The sequence below is a fragment of the Ambystoma mexicanum genome, chromosome 1q (assembly GCF_040938575.1).
Source record: "Ambystoma mexicanum isolate Mex_15411 chromosome 1q, UKY_AmexF1_1, whole genome shotgun sequence".
NCBI classification, from domain to species: Eukaryota; Metazoa; Chordata; class Amphibia; order Caudata; family Ambystomatidae; genus Ambystoma; species Ambystoma mexicanum.
In genome coordinates, this window is record NC_090922.1 from 1,377,019,544 (window position 1) to 1,377,039,670 (window position 20,127).

At 40.6% G+C, this 20,127-nt stretch overlaps 1 protein-coding gene across 2 annotated transcripts in view; it reads left to right on the forward strand.

Annotated features, from left to right (window-relative positions):
* Window positions 1-20,127, forward strand: part of TRABD2B (TraB domain containing 2B) — a 1,121,778-nt gene that overhangs the window by 745,460 nt on the left and 356,191 nt on the right. For both annotated transcript variants that reach the window (XM_069642238.1, XM_069642239.1), the window contains exon 4: window positions 14,910-15,084. In XM_069642238.1, the coding sequence (XP_069498339.1) occupies window positions 14,910-15,084 (175 nt within the window). The remainder of the gene's footprint in view (window positions 1-14,909; window positions 15,085-20,127) is intronic.

Below are 20,127 nucleotides of genomic sequence, written 5' to 3' on the forward strand. Positions count from 1 at the left end.
TCATCTATCAATAAATACTGAGAAATCGCAAATTATGATCTGCAGGTCCCTGGGAAAACGCAAACTACAAAACTTTGCATGGTACTTGCAGCAAAAACTGATGGACACAGTTGTAGAATATAAGTACCTGGGTATCTTCGTTCAAAATAGCGTGAATGATCAATTCCACTCAAAAAAATTACAAACCAAACTCATATCTCTTGTATCTCAGGCAAAAATTTTAGTTTATAAGTATGGTAAATTTTCTTTAAATCATTTATTGTTATTTTATGAACAAAAAGTATGTCCTATACTTACATACGGTGCTGAATCCAAGTTATATACCAATGATCAGATGTGGAATAAAATGGAGGCGACCTTTTGGAGAAAGGTGCTCCATTTGCCAAATTGCGTCCCTATGCCGCTCCTTCGACTCGAACTAGGTATCAAATCAATAAACAGTAGGGTCAAATGGAGCATGTGTGCTTTTTTTCGCAAATGCCTACTTGGAGTGTCTAATAATAACATATTAAGCACAGTTGCTAACTATCTAATCTCATCAAATCAGTACTTCCCCGATAAATGGCGTAATCTAGTTTTGAACACTCTATTGGAAGCTAACATCTCTCTACAGAATCTAATAGAGAACCCAACTAGAGCCAAAACAAGATACTACCAATGGGCGTGGATTCATAACTACGAAAATTGTGCAAGGTATAAAGATTTCAATATAAACATCTTTCGCTCTAACTGTCTGGGACAAATGACTAGCTATCTTCGGAGGTGTCCTTCGGCTAAAATTAGAAATCAGTTCTTACGTGTAAGACTGAACTTATGGCCAACAAGAGAAGTTCTGGCGAGACGAAAAATGATAGATGTTGAACAGATTTATTGTCGTTATTGTAAATCTAGTACCACCATAGAAACACTGCAACATCTGATAGTGACATGTCCTCACCTAAAATCTTTACGATCAAAACAATTTACCGAACTTATAAATCTGTATGTGGACCGAGATGAAAAGGAGATATGGAGTATCCTAGTAAACAGTCCTAGATTTTCAATCATGAAATCAATGGTACATTTCCTGGAAACCATTTTACAAACAGAAATACATCTCTAAACTGGTATGACTAAATTTTACACAATGTATCTAATTCTATTTTGCCATAACATGGGAGAATGAAATCATTATGGGTTCGCATCGAGAAGATTTTATATAAACATGTGATTATTTGAAATTCAATGTATATATGTGATTTTAAATCGCTCGCATGTTCTTTTTTATATTTTGTACCAATGCGAATTTTGTATCAAATAATGAACCATGTATTTTTTATTTGCAACATTTCATTTTATTAATTGTATAAATATGTAAATTTGAAAAGTTGATTGAATTCAGCTAAATCAAATCAAATAAAAAAAAAAAAAAAAAAAAAAGATATACATATGTATGGGGCAGCAATCACCAAGTGGTGACAATACAATTAAAAATAAGTATAGCAATTGAATTCACTTATATTAATGCAGAATATAAAACACAGGAAAAAGAACAGTTTTACTTTGTGAATAGATAGCGTTTATGGTAATTTTTCCCCATGCCAAGTTCTTACGGTACAAATGAGCAATCCTACACAGAAAAACGTTTTTGGAGATTCACATTTTTAAACTGACAGGTGGAAATGGCTTTGTTAAATAGTGCAAAAGTAGGCAAAAATGCTTGAATGGAGAAAAATTCTTAGGAAAGCAACACTAAAAAGGTCCTAACACACATGAGCTACAATATAAACAACAGTACACACTTTATATCAGGATGGTATTGAAGAAACACTTTGAATGGGAAAAAGACAGGTGTACACTTTTGAAAATTGCGAATTCGCGGCAATATTTCACTTGCGATTTTCGATAAAAACGGCTTTGAGTTGTGGATGTAGCTAAGGGTCTTAGTTATCAGTGAGAGTTGAAATTTCGTTTCTATCTATAAAATTGAAGAAGTCATAGAGGTTTTAGTGAGAGGCGTTTTTGCAAAATAGGCGCGGAAATGAATACAGAAATTTGGTTTTAAAATGGCAGATTGGTTTTATTACATTATATTAAGGACTATGAAAAAGAGGTTGCCACCCGAGAATCTCTGCAGTTAAGTGGCCAGTGTAACCCTTCACGTGGTGGATAATCTATTTATTTCTGGGATTTACTTTAGTTACTCAAAATCACTAATGACATGGTTTTGTAAAACAGATGAGAGAAATCAGCGCAAGAATGGTTCTGACAATACTAGGGTTCTGAAGTTAAAGATGGGATGGTTTGAGATAGGGTTAAGACAATGCAAATATGCTATGGGTCACTGTTCTTCCTATTGATACTTACAGTCCCTTGTGATTAAAATTGGACTGTCAGGGTTCTGGTCATTGGATCGGGTCAGGTCTACTGGCAGCAGGGCACCTCTGGTGGGATTGGTGGGATTGGATCAGCAGTGCGGTTCTGGTCAATTTTGACAGCACCTCAGACTGAATTTGGATGGGCCCTTCTGGTCACTGGACACAGTAGATAGCAGGATGTGACTTTCAGCGGGCAAGCCTTAATGGTAGCAAGCCAGACTGAATCAGAATTAAATCCCCTCAAGTTCGGGATGGCTGAATTTGGGTCTAGCTAGAAAGTGTTCAGCAATGCTGAAGTTTGAATTCTGCAAATAAAGTCTGGTGTCAGCTGCAAGGTGAAGAGTTCTGGATAGAATGAAGAAGTCAGGAACAAAGCGCTGCGTGGGAATCTGGATGGGTTCAGGAAGCAGTGTGTTCAGGAAGCAGTTTGTTATGTGTGGTGAAGTTCCTATATTTATCTTACCAAGTGACATCACAAAATTTATGGTGTGGGCAGAATTTCAAAACACACCCCCATGGCTGTGAGTGGCCACAGGCACTTGCCTTGTTCTGTTTGGCAGTCAGAACAGAGCTGTCATCTTTATGATGGGATTTAGGAACTCCCACATTGATTTTGACCAAAACTTAACTTTTGCACAAATGTACATTTCTAAAATTCTATCCCCTAATAACATCAGACACATACATTGCATATTCGTTGGGTTATGTTCACATTCAATCCTCATCTCTGTGAGAGCTGTCTTTGACATGCTACAGAATTTTATCAATTTTAATCATAACAGTATAGACTACTAATTTCTAATTCAGTACATATCTGGGCGACTATCACTGGAGCACAAATATACAATCTTAGACTTGTAGCAACAAGAGTTCTTCTACAACTAGGTTTTTCCTGTAACTTGGCTTCCTTAGGTGGTAAAAGGTTCATTAATGCCTTCAAAGCAAAAGCCTAAAATTAGGTTAGCATCCACCAATTTTTAGATGTATCCTCCTTCAGGTTGCAGAGTTAGTTTCAAATTTAATCACAAATAAAGATTTAAACATCAAAAAGTTCCAGCAGCAGTTTTTTTTCTTCCTTTGTAATGCCCCATCACAGGCAACAGCTGTCACAGTCCTTTGATCACAGAGGTGTGTCCTCTTCCTGGAGAGGGAAGCTCCCCTGTAGAGATAAGTAGGCATCTTGCCATTGTTCTTGGCTCAGCCACAGACGAAAGTCTGATGAGTCCATTGTGCTCCTTGTTGTCAATATGCCGGAACCATTAAGGCCTCAATTTTGAGGTGTCAATCTTTCCCAGGCTAGCACTGTCAGGTCAGAATTAAGTATTTACTTAACTCCAATACTGGGTTGCTTTAAATTCACTTTAAAGTCTTTTCATTTAACACACATAAAATAAGCACAGTTTACAAGGGATTTGCCCATTTAAAAGAATTAGCCCTTCACAAACATGCTTTAAATAGGCGAATTTAGCAATTTCTTCAGGAAAAAGAAACACATTTAAACTTGGTTTGACATCTAATTTTCTGATGCAGCTGTCATTCAGTGAGGTCTGGATTCCTCTGAGCCACCTGGAGAATCTGTGATTCCAGCCCACTTTTTATTTCAATAGCTCACTGGGAAAATGACTGAAATTAGCAACAAAACAGCACTTTGAAGGTTGCAATTGATTAGGAAAACTGTATTTTCGGATTTTAGTCCAATTCTGGGGCATTGCTTCATGTGACAGCACCCACTGACTTTCAGTGAGTCCTGTTTTTACAACAACTTTGCCTGTGTGTGGCAGGGTGTGCAGCCTTTTTGTGACTTATGAACCATGCTCAGTTTTGCAGATTTGGCGCGCACAGGGTTTAGCACCTCCATTTTTGGCAGTTTCCTTTCCCCCATTGGCAAATGGTTGTAGTGGGGCGCGCACTGGCATGAGTAAAAATATTCCACAATACCAAAATGAATGAATGTTCAGCTTTAATAAAAAGTAACAATGCACACAACTAATAGACATGATTTCAGCAGCAACTGCCTATGTTTGAGGATATGTCTTTTACTAGGCAAAGAAGGGGTTTTTAAAAGTTACTAGGGCCCTTAAAGACAGACAAGGGGACAAAAACCCTTTTGAAATACCTTTGGTTTCTTTGTTGTACAAAAGCATTGGGCCAGTCTTCTAGGCACTTTCTGAGCTGGTGATGTGGTGTAGGCTGCTGATCTGTTAGACTGTGTGCAACACGTGAGGCAGTCAAAGCAGCAACAGCTAGTGGCACAACAATGATGAGGACAGGCAGGTGATGTCTGCGCTGGTACAGCTCACAAGTGGACCAAGGTTGGAATCAGGCCCAGATCTGTTCCTTGAAATCTGGTTTCTGGGAAACCCAGTCCATGGTCTTGAGGGGCAAGGTGAGTCCTTTTGGCTGTGCTTCTCAAACAAGAATATGTGTAGAGGGCATGTACAAGGGTTCTGTCACCACTTGTAGCAAAGCGATTTTGCCTGTGTTTCAGTTGCAGTAGGCATTGCCCACGCAGCAGCTTTACACAAATGTGGTATGGGATAGGTAGGGTGCAGATCTTTCCTCAGTCATGCCTCAGCCATGCCTCAGCTTCTGTCCTCAACTATATATATGAAGACTTTGGAATAGGCTGTATTTCCAACAGAGTTTCAGTAAATCCTTCTTCTTCTGAGAGACTAATGATGAATACACTAAAGGGAGGGTTTTGTCTAATTATAAAGACACAATGTTAGGAGGATTGGCCCAAAGCAGAGCTATTTTCAGGGGTTTAATCCAGGCAGCTGCTACATCAGTGTTTTGCCTTCTCAATGCATACCCATTGAGCTTTGTTTGCAGGAAGTGGTGAGGTCTGAGAGTTGTATATAGCCCTAGCAGTAACCTACAAGGTGTAACCACTCTCTCAGTCTACTTCACTCCTCTGGTTACTCTAACTCCACCCCTTCTCATGTCTGCTTATTTCAAAAGGACTCCAACAATTAGCATAGTGGTGTGGTTGAGGCTTTGTTATTTCAGGAATGTCTAGTGGTTGATCTGGTTCTATGTGAAAAGACCTCATGTTAAAGCTCTGCAGAGAAAAAGACCAATTTAGAATGACCGATTTTCACTTGATCGCAAAAACAGAATTGTAAGGCATTGTCATTGGTCTTTTTCTCTAGAGAGTTTTAAAATGAGTGTTTTGAATTCTTTTTCTAATATTTGGGGGTTTCAACCCCAAGCCCTTTATTGCACCTGAACTCCACCCCAACTCCCCCTCCACCCTCCCCTGCCGTATTCCCTCTAAATCGTGGGTTTTGCCACCTGAACCTCCCTCTCTCAGCTATCACCCTATCCTTCCCCACCCACAACTTCCCTAATCCAAAACACATACATACAAACAACACACACAGCAACACAAACCCAGCCACACACTTACCCATTCTCCAAATCCTGTGTTTCTGGGTTCCACTGAGCCTGTCAGCCCGTGTGCACACTTGTGTGTGATAGAGGCATGACAGTTTGATTGAGAAAGACCGTTCTGTGTAGTCACGGAGCGGTCTGTCTAAATTGATTAATTTTGGAAGAGATCTTTGTAAAAATAACTTATAACCGTTGAGCCAGGATGCACTCGTTGAGCTAACATAAGCTGCCAGTCAAACTATTGCGTCTCCATAAAATGTATTTTCAGATCAGCCATTCAGCCTCACCTTTGACTGGTGAATGGTGGATAGAGAGAAGCACTCAGCTGTTTGAACGATAGAGCCACTAATAAAGAGTACCATCAATGTGACTTGAAACCCCTTGCTCACTATTCTTAGAGAGGCACAGCTCCTCCCTACTGATGAGGTCCAACCAGACCGAAACACGTGTCTGGGGATGCTGTTGGTACTCATGTTCAGAGGAGAATTGCCTAGCATTTCGGTGCTGGAGTGCCCCAGGGCAGGACAAAGACTGATATGTTTGGGATATTTCTTCTCTGTGAAACATAGTTAGCTAAATACTCTGGGTAAGTCTCTTGTAACCAGGACTAATGACTGGCAGAGAGACTCCCAGGACCCCCCTTGTCAATTTGCATATTTAAGTAACTTTGGGTCCCACCCTAAATTACTAGGGGAATCCAGACGTGGACCCCTTGCTCACTATTCTTAGAGAGGCACATCTCCTCCCTACTGATGAGGTCCGACCACACCGAAACACATGTCTGGGGATGCTGTTGGTACTCTTGTTCAGAGGAGAATTGCCTAGCATCTCGGTGCTGAACTGCCCCAGGGCAGGACAAAGACTGATATGTTTGGGATATTTCTTCTCTGTGAAAGATAGTGAGCTAAAGACTCTGGGTAAGTCTCTTGTAACCAGGACTAATGTCTGGCAGAGAGACTCCCAGGACCCCCCTTGTCAATTTGAAACCCTTTAGCCATCAAGCCAAAATGAAAATCTTGAGAAAACTTGATCAAATTCTGCCACCCATCTCAAAGACATCACCCCTGAGATTGACTCCAGCATTTCTGTTGTGCAGCATGTCTCAAAGATTGCCACTGTTACCCACTACCATCAACGCACTAGAAGGACCATATCGATGTTCTCAAGACAACAAAGTCTAAGTAGCAAACAAGGGGGCTAGTTTCTAATACAATATACTGGTCAAGTCTGTGATAGAATAGTAAGATAATATCAGCTGCTTGAAAGACTCAGAATGAGGGGGAGAATCCTCATTGAAGTGAATGTTGAACCCAAATACAACTACATTTGTGTATCCTTTCGTTCATTAGGCACCTATTTTTGACAGCACCCTGCTTTGCAATTCCATTCTGCCTATTGTTGCTAGTCTGCCTGCTTTTTCTCTGCCTTTCCCTGGGAGGTTTGGGTGGCTAGTTGTGTGTTGGTGTAGTACCTATTGTGTTTTTCATAAACAATGTTATTTTGATTTTTATTTTAATTGTATTTAATATACTTACAGCCACATTATAAAAAAACATACAATGAATATATAAAAACATAGAAATACATTTTTTCCAACTCATACAAAAATAATAAAATCCCATGTGATAATTCCCCTAAGATGTCAATGCATATATAATAAAATGTGACTATATGGTAAATACAATTTACATAATTTCCTTCTAGCAGAATTTTCCACAATATAGTCATATCATCAAAGTTTATCTTATTGATGTGCGATTTGAGGTATTTGTTCCTGAGGTCATTTAAACTAACACAATGGCACATGATATTCTAAGCAGATTCAATTACAATTTGCCCACAGAGTCGACACAACCGCTCAGACTGTATTCTTCCCATTTTTGCTCCCTCAACCTCCAAGACCTGGGTGGCATTACATTTAAGCAGGAGATACTGCCTAGTTATATTTCTGTTAGGGAAAGCCTCGATGTATTTCGGAGCAGATTTGGCCTGCAACCGACATAATATAAAAGGCTCACTGTCAATGTTTGATGCAAACCGTACAATATCTACCTTATTACTGAACTCACATAGTTTTCGTTTTACCCTTCTTTTTGCCCCAACTGTGTTGACTCCACAGTCCTTTCTGCATATCCTTTCATCCAGGTATTAAGCTTGACCCACCGACTTCCATGGGTGCCAAATCGTTCAAAGTAATTTAACCCAATCCTCAATAGGCCTTTAAGTCGCAATTGAAATTGGCATCCCTGTTCTTCAAATTAACACAAATACAAAATGCAAACATATTGCAAGTCTAGATTAGGTGCTGGATGACCATTACTAGAATTAATATTTGTTAAGTCATAGCTGCACCACATACATTTATCAAGCGTTATTAATTATTGGTTTATTATGTATGTTTTGCAGGAGAAAGAACCAACCAATTTGTAGGATTAACTTGATCCTGATAATTGCATTGTTTCGGCTGCATTCAGGTGGGAACACAATGTTAATGTTAAAGGTATTTATATAGTGCACCGTCACCAGGGTGGAGGTGGGTTAGTGGGTGAAGAGGGTGTAGGAAAGTGAGAGGTGGGGTACTGTTGGCAGCTTCAGTTTGGTTTTCACTGTGCACTGAGCTTGGGTGTGCATATAGGATCAAAGCGAGTCTTCGCATGCTGTTTTTGTGCTCTAAGTGTTGATTGTTTGTTGTTGGGATGTGGTGAAGTCTGTGCAGTTTGCAGTGAGAGAGGTGGTTGTGTGGGTTTTTGTTTGAATTAAGTATGCAGGAATTTGAGGTTTTGCATAGTGGGTTGAATGTTTCTTTATGTATCAGGTTGTCATACTGGGTAGGTATATTCTTTCTCTTGGTTTACTGACTGTCTAGTTTCTGGGGAGATGCCATGGCTGGTTTCTAGCAAATTTATTGGGCTTAGTACCCCCGGTTGGCAAGCATTATCCCCCAGTTCGATAGTGGTGTTGTACTATCATTCACCAGCTCCTTTCTATCTATTTACTGTCAGTAGTCCAAGGGGTAGGTATATTCTTTTTTTCCCTTTCCTGACTGTCTAGTCTCAGGGACAGTGGTGAAGCTGGCCTCCAGCTAAGTTATTGAGCTTAGTACACCCAGTAGGTCAAGCATTATCCCTGCTTCGGTATTGGTGTTATATTATCATTCCCCGCTCCTTCCTATTTACTGTTGGTGGTCCATTCCTGCCCGTGTTTACAAGGTGGGCCAGGTGTTATTGCTGGGTCATGGTCATGCTGGTTCATGCTGGGTCATTCACAATCATGATAATGAAATCATGGCAACATATCCACATGTAATTTGGCAGCTAACTGTTAAGGTCTGTTGCGATATGTCTAAATATATTTAGCAGGATGTCTGCATTTCATTTAGTGACAGTCAGGTCTCTGCACCCTAAGCCTCTTTTGTGCAGTAATCTATTGTATTTCCTCATGTTCTCATTGGAAAAGGATTGTGCTTTATGAAAATGTGTAATAAGGGACCACTTTGAAAACATTTTCCAGGGCCTCTTTTGGTTCCAAGTCCACCCCTGTTGACAGTCATGCCATTAAGCATGTACCTGCGTTTTTAAGAGTGAAGATGTCCAGGGAATTATATATACTATTTAGTTGTATTTGAAACTGTATCAGTGACAAACAGTGCATTACATTTATAGATTGAAGTGCTCGATTATTCTACCTCTGTCTTCTGGCAATGGGGTTGTTTTTATTTTTCTTAAAAAATCACGTTGTGCATATATATATTACAAATTTTACATGTTTTGCTCATTGAAGATGAAATCAGTCGATGATCTCTAATTTAATCAATTTCACTTCATGCTGCAAGCTCATCTCACACTCATTTCACTTAATGAGATCACATTTGGAATATTGAGAGTGAAGTAAAGTTAAGTCATGTGTTTATGTGTGTTGTATTTGGTATCCATGGAAACAAGACACAGCAGTAAATACATGGCTCAGATTAACATCAACTGGCAGACATATTTCCTTGTAGACAGAAGACTCAGGATGCTGACAAATCTACTGGGATAGTAGTAGAAACCAGACGGAAACTGTGGGTGAGTGGTCGGCTAACACTTCAGATGCAAGTCACCAACAGTGCACTGCGTCATTTTGCAACACGTCAATGATTTCTTTGCCCATGACATATGCAAGTATATAAAACATGTTCATGCATGCTGTGCCCATACATGTCCATGCATGCTGCACCAATATATGCCAGTATTCCCATAGAAGTCTTCCCTTCCACGAAAACATACCATGCCACATAATGAAGTGTATATACCAACATAGGGTAATTTATCACACACTCACACATATTTTCGCTGTTACCCTTAATGAAAAGTAAAAAATGCCATAATATATTTAAAAGAATATATGCAGACCGACAGTAGTAGTGCCAGTCTGCATATAGTTTCTTAATGTTGCAAGGCATTTTTTATTTGGCATCATGGGTAAAGCAAACATGCATGTAATTACCTGGCTAGACTTGCCTACATTCAGTTTAAGCCAGTCTAGCCATGTAATAACATGTATCATGTTAATTTAGCTTTGATGCACAATACCATGCATCAAGGGTAAATCAAATGATAAGTTATGTGTTATTGCATAACTAGACAGGCCTACATTTCATGTAGATCAAGTCTATCCACGTGATAACACTTCACTTATCACATTTCCTTTACCCTAAATGTATGGTACTGTGCATCAAGGGTAAATCAAACAACAATGCCATGCCCCCACTTCTATCCTTCTAGTACTACTATACTTTCAGCACTTAAAGACATACAATACAATATAGTGTGTTATGGGATCACTTGCATATATTGCTTATTGTGTTGTTTGACAAAAACATCTTGCTTATTGTTATACATGATGTTAAGAATATTTGAATACCACATTAAAGTAAACTTTATTTTTTTTGAGTCAGACATCATGAATATAAAGTAATAATTTATAAAGGAGGGTTATCATGTAACTCACTTTGATTGTCATGTGAGAAGGCACTGATTTGGTAGACACCTGAAGATTTGAATGGGGTTTAAATTGTAAATGTTCCTCCACCACGGTTCTAATTGCCTTACTAGTCACACATATGAAAAAGTGCTGCTGTGATGCGAGAAATATATTAACACAGTAATTTCCAAGAACTTGCTTATGTGGTGGCCATACAGCAGTGTCCCACACTTTTTATAATTGGTATATCACCCTTCTGAAAAGGTCAAGCATGCTCTGGAGGCAAGTGAGATGATCCAGAGGAGTGGGGTCTATAGCCCAATTATCCCAATGGTGTTGGAGGTTGGGTACTGACTCACCATCAGGAGGCTGTGTGCTAGGTAGAAATGACAAGGATAATTGGGGAGCATAAATGTGAATAAGAGAGGTGTTTCATACGATAGCACATCTGGACCTTCTTACTCATACATGTCACTCACCTTCCTGGATCCACTGCTGTCTTGTACTAAGAAATGATTTGCCCACCTTCTTGAATGTAACAGTTTATTGAGAAGCCACCCTCATCATGGGGAGTTCCTTTCCTCACCACTCAAGGTGCCATGCAACAAACTGTTTGATGGATTTTTATATTCAGCCATATTTCAGATGCATGTCATGCCCTTGAATCCCTCCCCCCACCAACAGACAGCTCCAATAGACAGATCCACCCAAATGCAATTCCTTCAATCTCTTCTGGTGTTTCTGTGTTGCTGTAGATGATGGGTTTTAACAGCTCTCTTGATGGTAATTTTAGCAGTGCGGTCCCTTCCTCATAGTACATTCCCCCTTATATAGCAGTGATGACACCATCAAGTTTACCATCTTGGGGGAGCACCTTGCAAGAGTTCTCGCAACTAGGATTGGACAGTTAGCCTTTTCTCTCCTGCCAACTACAGCCCAACTCAATGGATTGGTTTAAGAGTCTGGAGCAGACATGTGGCAGGTTCGTTTGCAATCCCCATTTGTTCTCATGCCAGATTACTGCCAAACATGAGTTATGTGGCAGGCAGGTCTGCACCATTTTGCACAACTGTTTGGGAATTCCCTGTCTTTTTCACAGAAAGCATTACCGTCATGAACATGTAATTTACTTTCCACATTCATAATTTCAACCTTCATCAGTTCTCCAACTCTTAAATTTGGGCCATTAACAGATCAGCCAAGTACCTAGTTTAACTGGCCATTACAGTTCCCAGAATTGCCTAAATGATAATAGTCCTTTTAAATTAATAGCAAATCTTTGGGATATGCACATTGGAGGCCTGTTGTCTTCAATACCATTTGTCTCTCTTGGCCAGTGTTTTTATTAGTCTCTTTGAAGTTGTTTGTTTGTAGTTGGTTACAGCTCATAAATAGGGGATGCATTTGCTACACAGATATTCTCCACTATAGATAACAAGCCCTGTGATGTCACGAGGCCTGTGCTCTTATCTCTAGTGGACCGTTTCTTGTATTTCTTTCAAAGTTCTGCTCCTTTTATCTCTATCTTATCTCTAGTGGAATGTTTCTTGTATTTCATTCAAAGTTCTGCTCCTTTTAATTGTAACCCCTGTATTCATACCTCCTCTCTACATTCCAGGAATGAAACATTCAGGGCCATGTGTCTCTACACAGAGCTCAGCCTTCAGGGACAACTCATTTTAGGCAGGCCACATTTTATGGCAGTTGTAAAATAGATGGGGGGATGTAAACCAAGCTTTCTGTGGGGGAAAAGCAAAGCATTTGACTTGGGCTTACAGAAACGTTTTCTGGGAAACAAAGTGGGTTTTTCTTTTCAAATGTTTGCTGGTATTTTGCCTGACATATTTATGTGAGCAGGGGAATATTTTTCTCATGTCTTTCTTTAACATGCAAACACACATGCAAAGCCGTATTCGTGCGAGTGTTTAAAAATCAAATTGTTCATGTGAAAGGGTCCCTTGAATTTCTTCCTCAATTGTAAATAAATAATGATGGTTTTCCATTTGTATAGACGGCTAGGCCTTTTTCACATAGATCTCTTGTTTTGGGCCTTTGATTTCACCCACATGAAAATCCCTGATTACATGAACTTGAAGCCACTTCTCCAGCTCCCATCAGGCCTCCAGCCGTTTCCTAAAAGGAGGACTTCTGAGACTGATGGCGTTGCATCCACTGTTTCAATAGAAAACAAAGTGTTCCTACCACCTTCTGCAAATGTTCCATCTCTCCTATTGCCACCTTATTATTTTTGGCCTCCTTAGCTGCCCTGTTTTCTGTCAAGGAAACTCAACTGCTGAGAATGTTTAATGGGATAACGTATACACCCCTCGATTGAACTATTTCTTGTGGGCTTTGAAGTGTCATCCAACCTGATTTATGACACAAGAATTTGATTAAGAGTCTGAACATTTTTGATCACTGTTAACCAGAGACTGCACAATGTGGCTTCTGACTCGTTGGCAGGCTCTCCACAAATAGAACATATCACTCTTGATAAACGACAATCTGTTGTCATCTGCAGAGAAGGCTATTCAGTTTAATGCCCTGTCTTTGGCCACTTGCCTACTGAGGGAAGTATCAGTTAGATACCTTTGCTCACCACAGTCCAAAAAAGGAGGTCTGAAGTGTGATCCGTATCCCACCTCACTCCATTGCCCACAGTTTTATAAAAAGTTCTCACTGCCAATCTGAATCTCTCAAGGTCCATCTGATCGTCAAAATCTAGCTCTTCTAAACAGTGGACACAGACAACAGTAATGTGTGCTTAAGTGCCAAGAAGTCACTTGTGGTCTATGTACACTCTAGAAAATATAGTAACAACATCCTTCTAGACATCTAAATGATCAACATGGTGGTTTAATTTAATTTTTGTAGGGAGGACACACGCACCTACTTGGCAGAAGTTAGGAATGTTCTGTAGGTGCAGGAAAAGAAATAGCAGTGTGTCTTTTTATGCAGAAATATGCTAGCTTCAAGGTAATGGCAATAGAAACAAATACTTAAGAAGAGATTATCACTTCAGACACGAACATGATGTACTAAAAAATATTGTCGATGTCAATGCCACCAGGATGGATAATATGCTGGGGGCATTTGTAACAATGAGAATCCTACTATTGGAGGTGGTACTGGTTTTAGTTTTGATCAGTAGATTCATATTGAACATCCTGTCTCGGAGACTGGCAAGGTGTTAATAAATATGCATGAAAGGTGGGGAGGGAAGGCGGATGGGGATGTTCTTCTATTGGACAAAGTCAGCTTATACCTTTGATAGGTTGTGATTTGTGCCTTTGAATGAGATGGTTGAATATGGCTGACTAGTAAGAGAAGAGGAAGTGACATAAGAAGTTGGATTATGTGGTCTTGGTCTCCCTCTAGGGAAGTTTTTGAGATTGGTGAAGAATATTTTGTGTAGAAACATATTGGGTTGCACATAATAGGATTTAATGATAGAGGTACAACCTGTATATGCACTTAATGTAGTAGCACAAGTGTTCAGGTCCTAATTATTGCAATGTATTTATTGACAAAGTGTGCTATTTTTCCGGTTAGTATAAACATAGGGCATGATTACATGTTTGACAATAGTTGTAAAATATCACAAATTTTATAAAGCTAGATCTTTTTACCTAATTAACACATTCTGCACTTTAAAAGTGAAACGTTTAAATTCTGCATACTTTATTGTGTAGGTAATTAGCTCCACACTGTTCTACATTTATTTGTAGACCACATTTGAAAAATGAGCACTGTGTTCATGCACTTTTGGTTAGCAGTATTTCAACCAAGTTCTTATTATATGGGGATGAACCTACCTCCCCACCTCCTACCCCACAAACAGTTTTACATATGCATAAACGTATAAAAGTGCACGGACAAAGTGCACACTATTTAACTGCTGTCTACAAATAGACGTAATACACATATACACAAAAGAATGAATTGATGTGATATTATCACATGTGCTATTATCACATGTAGTGATATAGCAAAGTCACATAAGGTTCAACTCCCAACTGGGGAATAACTGTAATTTTCTGAAGTGTTTCCTTATTGAAATGTGCTCTATTATTATAGTAACTATGTCAAGTAAAACTAAAAATGTATTTTCATTGTCTAAGTAAAGATGGCTAGCAGAAACACGCATGGTTAAACAATTTTGCACAATAAAGTTTCTGAAATATTTTGCATTGACAGCTTCCTAACTTTATCAACACGACACTCCCGCCACATGAGCAAGTGACAGCACAAGAGATCGACGACTATTTTCGACAAGAACTCATCTACAAGAGAAATGACAGGATGGCAAAGAGAGTGATGGCCCTTTTAAGGGAAAACACGGACAGGAGTTTCTTTTTTGCCTTTGGAGCAGGTAGGAAGAATGTTTTTCACACACCTGAAGGATAGTCTATTTTAACATATAATATGAAAGTATGTATTGTATGGTCAAGTTGCTCTGTCTCACTCATTAATGATTCACATATTTTGTGCAGATGTTATGGACACAGAGGGCCTCATTACACGGATGGCGGTGAACCATGGTGCTATTAACGCCATGGTTCATGCCGGTAAAATACCGGCACCGCCTTGGTGGAAAGGGGAATTACCGCCCTATTCCAAATGAGCACTGTGTTCATGCACTTTTGGTTAGCAGTATTTCAACCAAGTTCTTATTATATGGGGATATTAGCGCCATGGTTCATGCCGGTAAAATACCGGCACCGCCTTGGTGGAAAGGGGAATCACCACCCTATTCCAAATGAGCACTGTGTTCATGCACTTTTGGTTAGCAGTATTTCAACCAAGTTTTTATTATATGGGGATATTAGCGCCATGTTCATGCCGGTAAAATACCGGCACCGCCTTGGTGGAAAGGGGAATTACCGCCCTATTCCAAGGTAGCAAAGGGACCTCGTAGTAAGGCGGTAAGGATTTACCAGTACTGCTAAAATAACGGTACCGGTAAACCCTTACCGCCATCCGTGTAATGAGGCCCAGACACTCTAAGGGCAAGTACGTGTAAGCAGTGACAGAAGTGTGTGTGCTAGTAGTAGTAGTAATAATAATAATATCTTGTTTAAGCAGTACATTCTGTAACCGTCTTTTGATAGTATTTCTTGTAACATAGCAGATCGTCTGGTATACTGCGCGGCAGGAATTTTTATACAATTTCAGCAAGAAAAAGGAAAAAGGCAATGCGAATGAAGTGAAAGCAAAGCATAGAAAGTGAAAGCTGAAAAGCCGGAAGAATGCAAAGCTGAGTAAAAGAAAAGGCCGCTAAAGGCCGTGAAATAAAGAGACACAGAGCAAGTGCACTGGCAGCATGGAAACAGCCATGAGTCGGTGCGAATGATCCGGAAGTATGGAAACTGGTGCAAGTGACTCAAAATCGAGAAAGACAGCAAAGAGACAGAGAGAAGGAAACTGGACAGCCAAGAGAGGGTGCAAGTGACCCAAAAGTGAGAAAGAGGGTGCAAGCGACCCAAAATAAATGCAGAGAGTGCAAGAGGCACTTAAACAAGTAAATGAAGGTTCAAGAGAGCACAGTGAGAAAATGAAGGGGCAAGAGAGCATGGCGAAAAGCAAAGGGAAGTGTGCATGAGACACAGGTAGGTGAAAAGGAAGAAGTGTGCAAGAGCCACGAAAGGTGGAAAGAAGGTGGAAGTGTGCATAATAGAAAAAGAAGCTGTGCAGGAAGCAAAGAAAAGAGAAAAAGGACAGAGTGGAAGAGGCACAGAAGAAGAAGAGGTACCAGAGAATATGGAAAAGGGTTAGAGGTCAGAGAAGTTGTGCCTCATAGGAGCAGAGAACCTTGCATTCTCGAAAGTGTCTGATACTGCACCCACGAAAGAACTGTAGAGTGAATAATACATCCTTACAAGAGGAACTTTTTGTTTGTTTGTTGAACTGGTTTAGGAGGTGCCAAGGCCTGGGGAAGGGAACCCTAAAAGGCCCACTAAAGACATGTTTGAACTTTGTGAAACGAGGTCTAGACTTGGGCAAAGGGTCCCTGAGAGGCCTGACAGGAACTGTGTCTTTTTGTTTGAAACTGGAAGGATCATACTTGGGGAAGGGAACACCAAGAGACCCAGAGTCATTGTGAACTCTATTGATGTGCTGCAAGAGCCCTACGTGGAAGGTTCCAAGGCCAACCCTGTTGAATTGTACTACTTTGAAGTGGCAGAACTAAACGCATGGGTAAGACTACCCCAAACCAACTATGGTTTACATTTCCCTTTGAGTCACCATATTTACTTCAATAAGACCCCTATCACATTTGGTTTAGGAGTGAGGGCAAGCATACATTTGGACACAGGCAAACTTTGGTTTTGGATTTACGGACCTCGACAGCCCTCGAAGCATCAGTTGAGGGAACAATCCTCTTAGAGTTAAGGCCAGGTAGGCATTACATCAACCCCACAAAGTTTGATACTGTTGCTTTTGAGTCTGTGTCTCTCTTGATACCATGCCTGTCTCACAACACTATCCTTACTCCCAAAGGTATAATGTTAAGGAATTTAGAAATGTTGCCTTAAATAAAGGGTCTTCCCCTATAACAACAAATACCAAAGGTTCACATTTAAAAGACTTTAAGGGAAGTAAAGCTACTCTTAAAGTCAAACAAAAACTTACAAGATCTGATTTTGTTTTTGAAGATTAAAAGTCCCATAATTCCATGAGTACTGGGACGAGGAAGAGGGCTGAAGAGGCATGTCATATTCCTAGTCAGGAAATAAAGCCTAACAGGCCCCCTCAGATGCTGGAAATTAGAAGGAGCTGTAACTGTGAGTGTGGTGAGTGCCGTCATAGAAGAAACAGAAAGAAGAAGACACAGAGCTGGCAAACCCAGCAGATGTGGGAGAACCATAGTGACACCAGGACATAGATGCAGCAGATTTCACCTGCTTGTTCTGAGAGGGTCCTGTTACCCCAAATTCTGAAGTGCAGGGGCTGCGCAGTAAAAGACGTGAGCCTGATTGCAGAAAACATGTCGAAGAACAAAGTGTGGAGCTGTGGGCGAGTTACAGGTTTCAGGAGTGGGAGGGGCTCCTTGGATGGGAGTGGGACTGGAGACAACTGAGCAGATGAAGGGTGGGGGTCCTTGTGAAGCCAGAACCAACAGAAGCTGTGCCTGAAGTCGTGGAAGTCAAGCAACCAGCATAACAAGGTTTGCAAAAGCCGGATTGCAGAAGCCGGTGAGTCTGGCAGAAACAGTATCCAGACATATCTTCACTCGCGTAGAAGCCGGAGTGGGCGGAAGTTGATTGTTGCAGTCATTAACAGGGTAAAGTAGCATTCACGTGTGAATGGAAATGTGAATTCTACTTGTGTGAAAGCAAATGCTACTGAAAGACATAGCTAAGCCCTTAAACATATGAAGAAGTGATCATGTGTCGCTTATTGAGCAAACCGCATATTGTGGAAGACAATTGTTGAACATTTGAAGCTTGTTAAACGATATGAAGATGGAGCCATGTGTCTCTTACCAAACAGAACGAATGATCGGGAACTCCATTGATAAACACTTAAAGGCTTTACATTTCTGGAAGAGGTGGTTGCATATGCTTAATTCTGTTTCGCAAGTAAATAGTTAACTTTCCATCTTAGTTCAAACAAACAAGCATTGTTCCTTAAAAAAGTCAAGTTTTTGTAATTGTGTGTACAGTTGGAGAGAGCACAAACATTGATCAAGCCAAGAGTATTCACTTATTGAGATTTACAGTGTGCATTTGTTGCGCTAGATGATATTACCATGCAAAATACTTCGGACCCAATAACCAGACAGACTCAAAGGTTAAGAAAAGCAGGGCGAATATACTCTCATCAACTCGACTCATGCAGGATAACAATGTCATATCATTTGTTTTTAGATTATATAATGCTAGATGTGTCATCTATGACAATCATCCTACGTGGCAAACAGTAAAAACCTATTGAGGGGTGGGATTGGATTAGGGGATCATCTCGACCTATAGAAAATATGCATGTTAGTTTCTCATTGGTGGTCTTTTATCTGTGAGACACACCCTGAGCTATTTCTAACCATATGGTGTAAGGCAATCCTCATGGCAGAAAATGTGGCAGCTGAATAATACTTTACAACATTGCATGTAAAAAGTGCTTTGGCAACCCAAATCCAACCTTAGCCATTCTGCTTGCTAGCAGCACTTACATAGAAACAACACTCAAGTGGTTGGAGATATGTCATGTCTTCCTTTGTTTCCAGGGACGTCATTTAGGGGTCGCCAGAGGTCGCAACTGTGACCTCTGAGGTCTCCCTTGCGACCTCTGTGGTCTCCTTTGCGACCTCTAAAAAAGGTAATGCAAGCTCCTGGCCTGTGGCTCTTTACTTCTGGAGTGGCTGGCTTTCTTGTTCAGGTCCCTTAAAAAAAGAAGAAAAATAAGAACAGGAGTGGCACAAGTCTAACACTTTCAGCTCTGACCCTAAATAAGAAAGAATAGGCGTACCAAACAATGGGCCTGATCAAGACTTCGGCGGTAACTCTTAAATCCGGCGGTAGCGCTAATACCGTCGGATTTAATGGTCCGCCGAATCAGGGCTTCGGAGGATTTCGCCCCAGCTCTGAGCTGGGAGGAAATCCGCCGATAATTCGCGTTATTAACGCCGGCGGGAAATCCACCAGCGGTAAGAGTGTGAAAATTCCCCATTGAGCCCAATGGGGAATGGGGCATTGCCGAATGGGCTCAATGGGGCATGGGGAATTAGTTTACTGCCGAACTCGTGATCCGGCGCTATTAGCGCCGGGGAGCTTGGCGGTAGGGCTATTACCACCACCGGTAATACCACCGGCGGTAACGGCCAAGTCGTGATCAGGCCCAATGTGTCTTTCTGGAATTCTATACAATAATTGCTAGGCTCATTACATTTTTATTTCAGGCACACTTAAGGGGGTGAGTCACTGCTTTTGTCTGTTCTTAAATGCCTCACTCAGCCTTTCATCCTTCTGAGGTTGATAAATGAGTAACAACACAGGTTGGGTGATATTGGTCGTATATTTTGTCTATATAAAGCACTTAAACGTAAGTGCTATATAATAACACATCATTATCATTTGGTCATGGACGTCTGCTTGCATACACAGTAATTTGGTAATATGGGCCTGCACACACTGATCGTAATGCTACATATGGCGATCCATTCTTGTATGAAATGTACATCACATGGTGATATCGTAACTATATTTTTCATAGTGTTCAATGCTATGTGATGCCACTTCCTGTTTTGACAACGGGTGAAATGTCGTGTTCCATCGCTACCCGCGATATCACTTAGGGGCGGGGTCAAATGACATCACGTCCTGTGATGTCATCAGGGGATCAAGGGTTGTGTGATGTCACTTCCGCTACCCCTGGCATTTTGGTGAAATGACGTTCCTGTTTGTTTCCCAGTTAG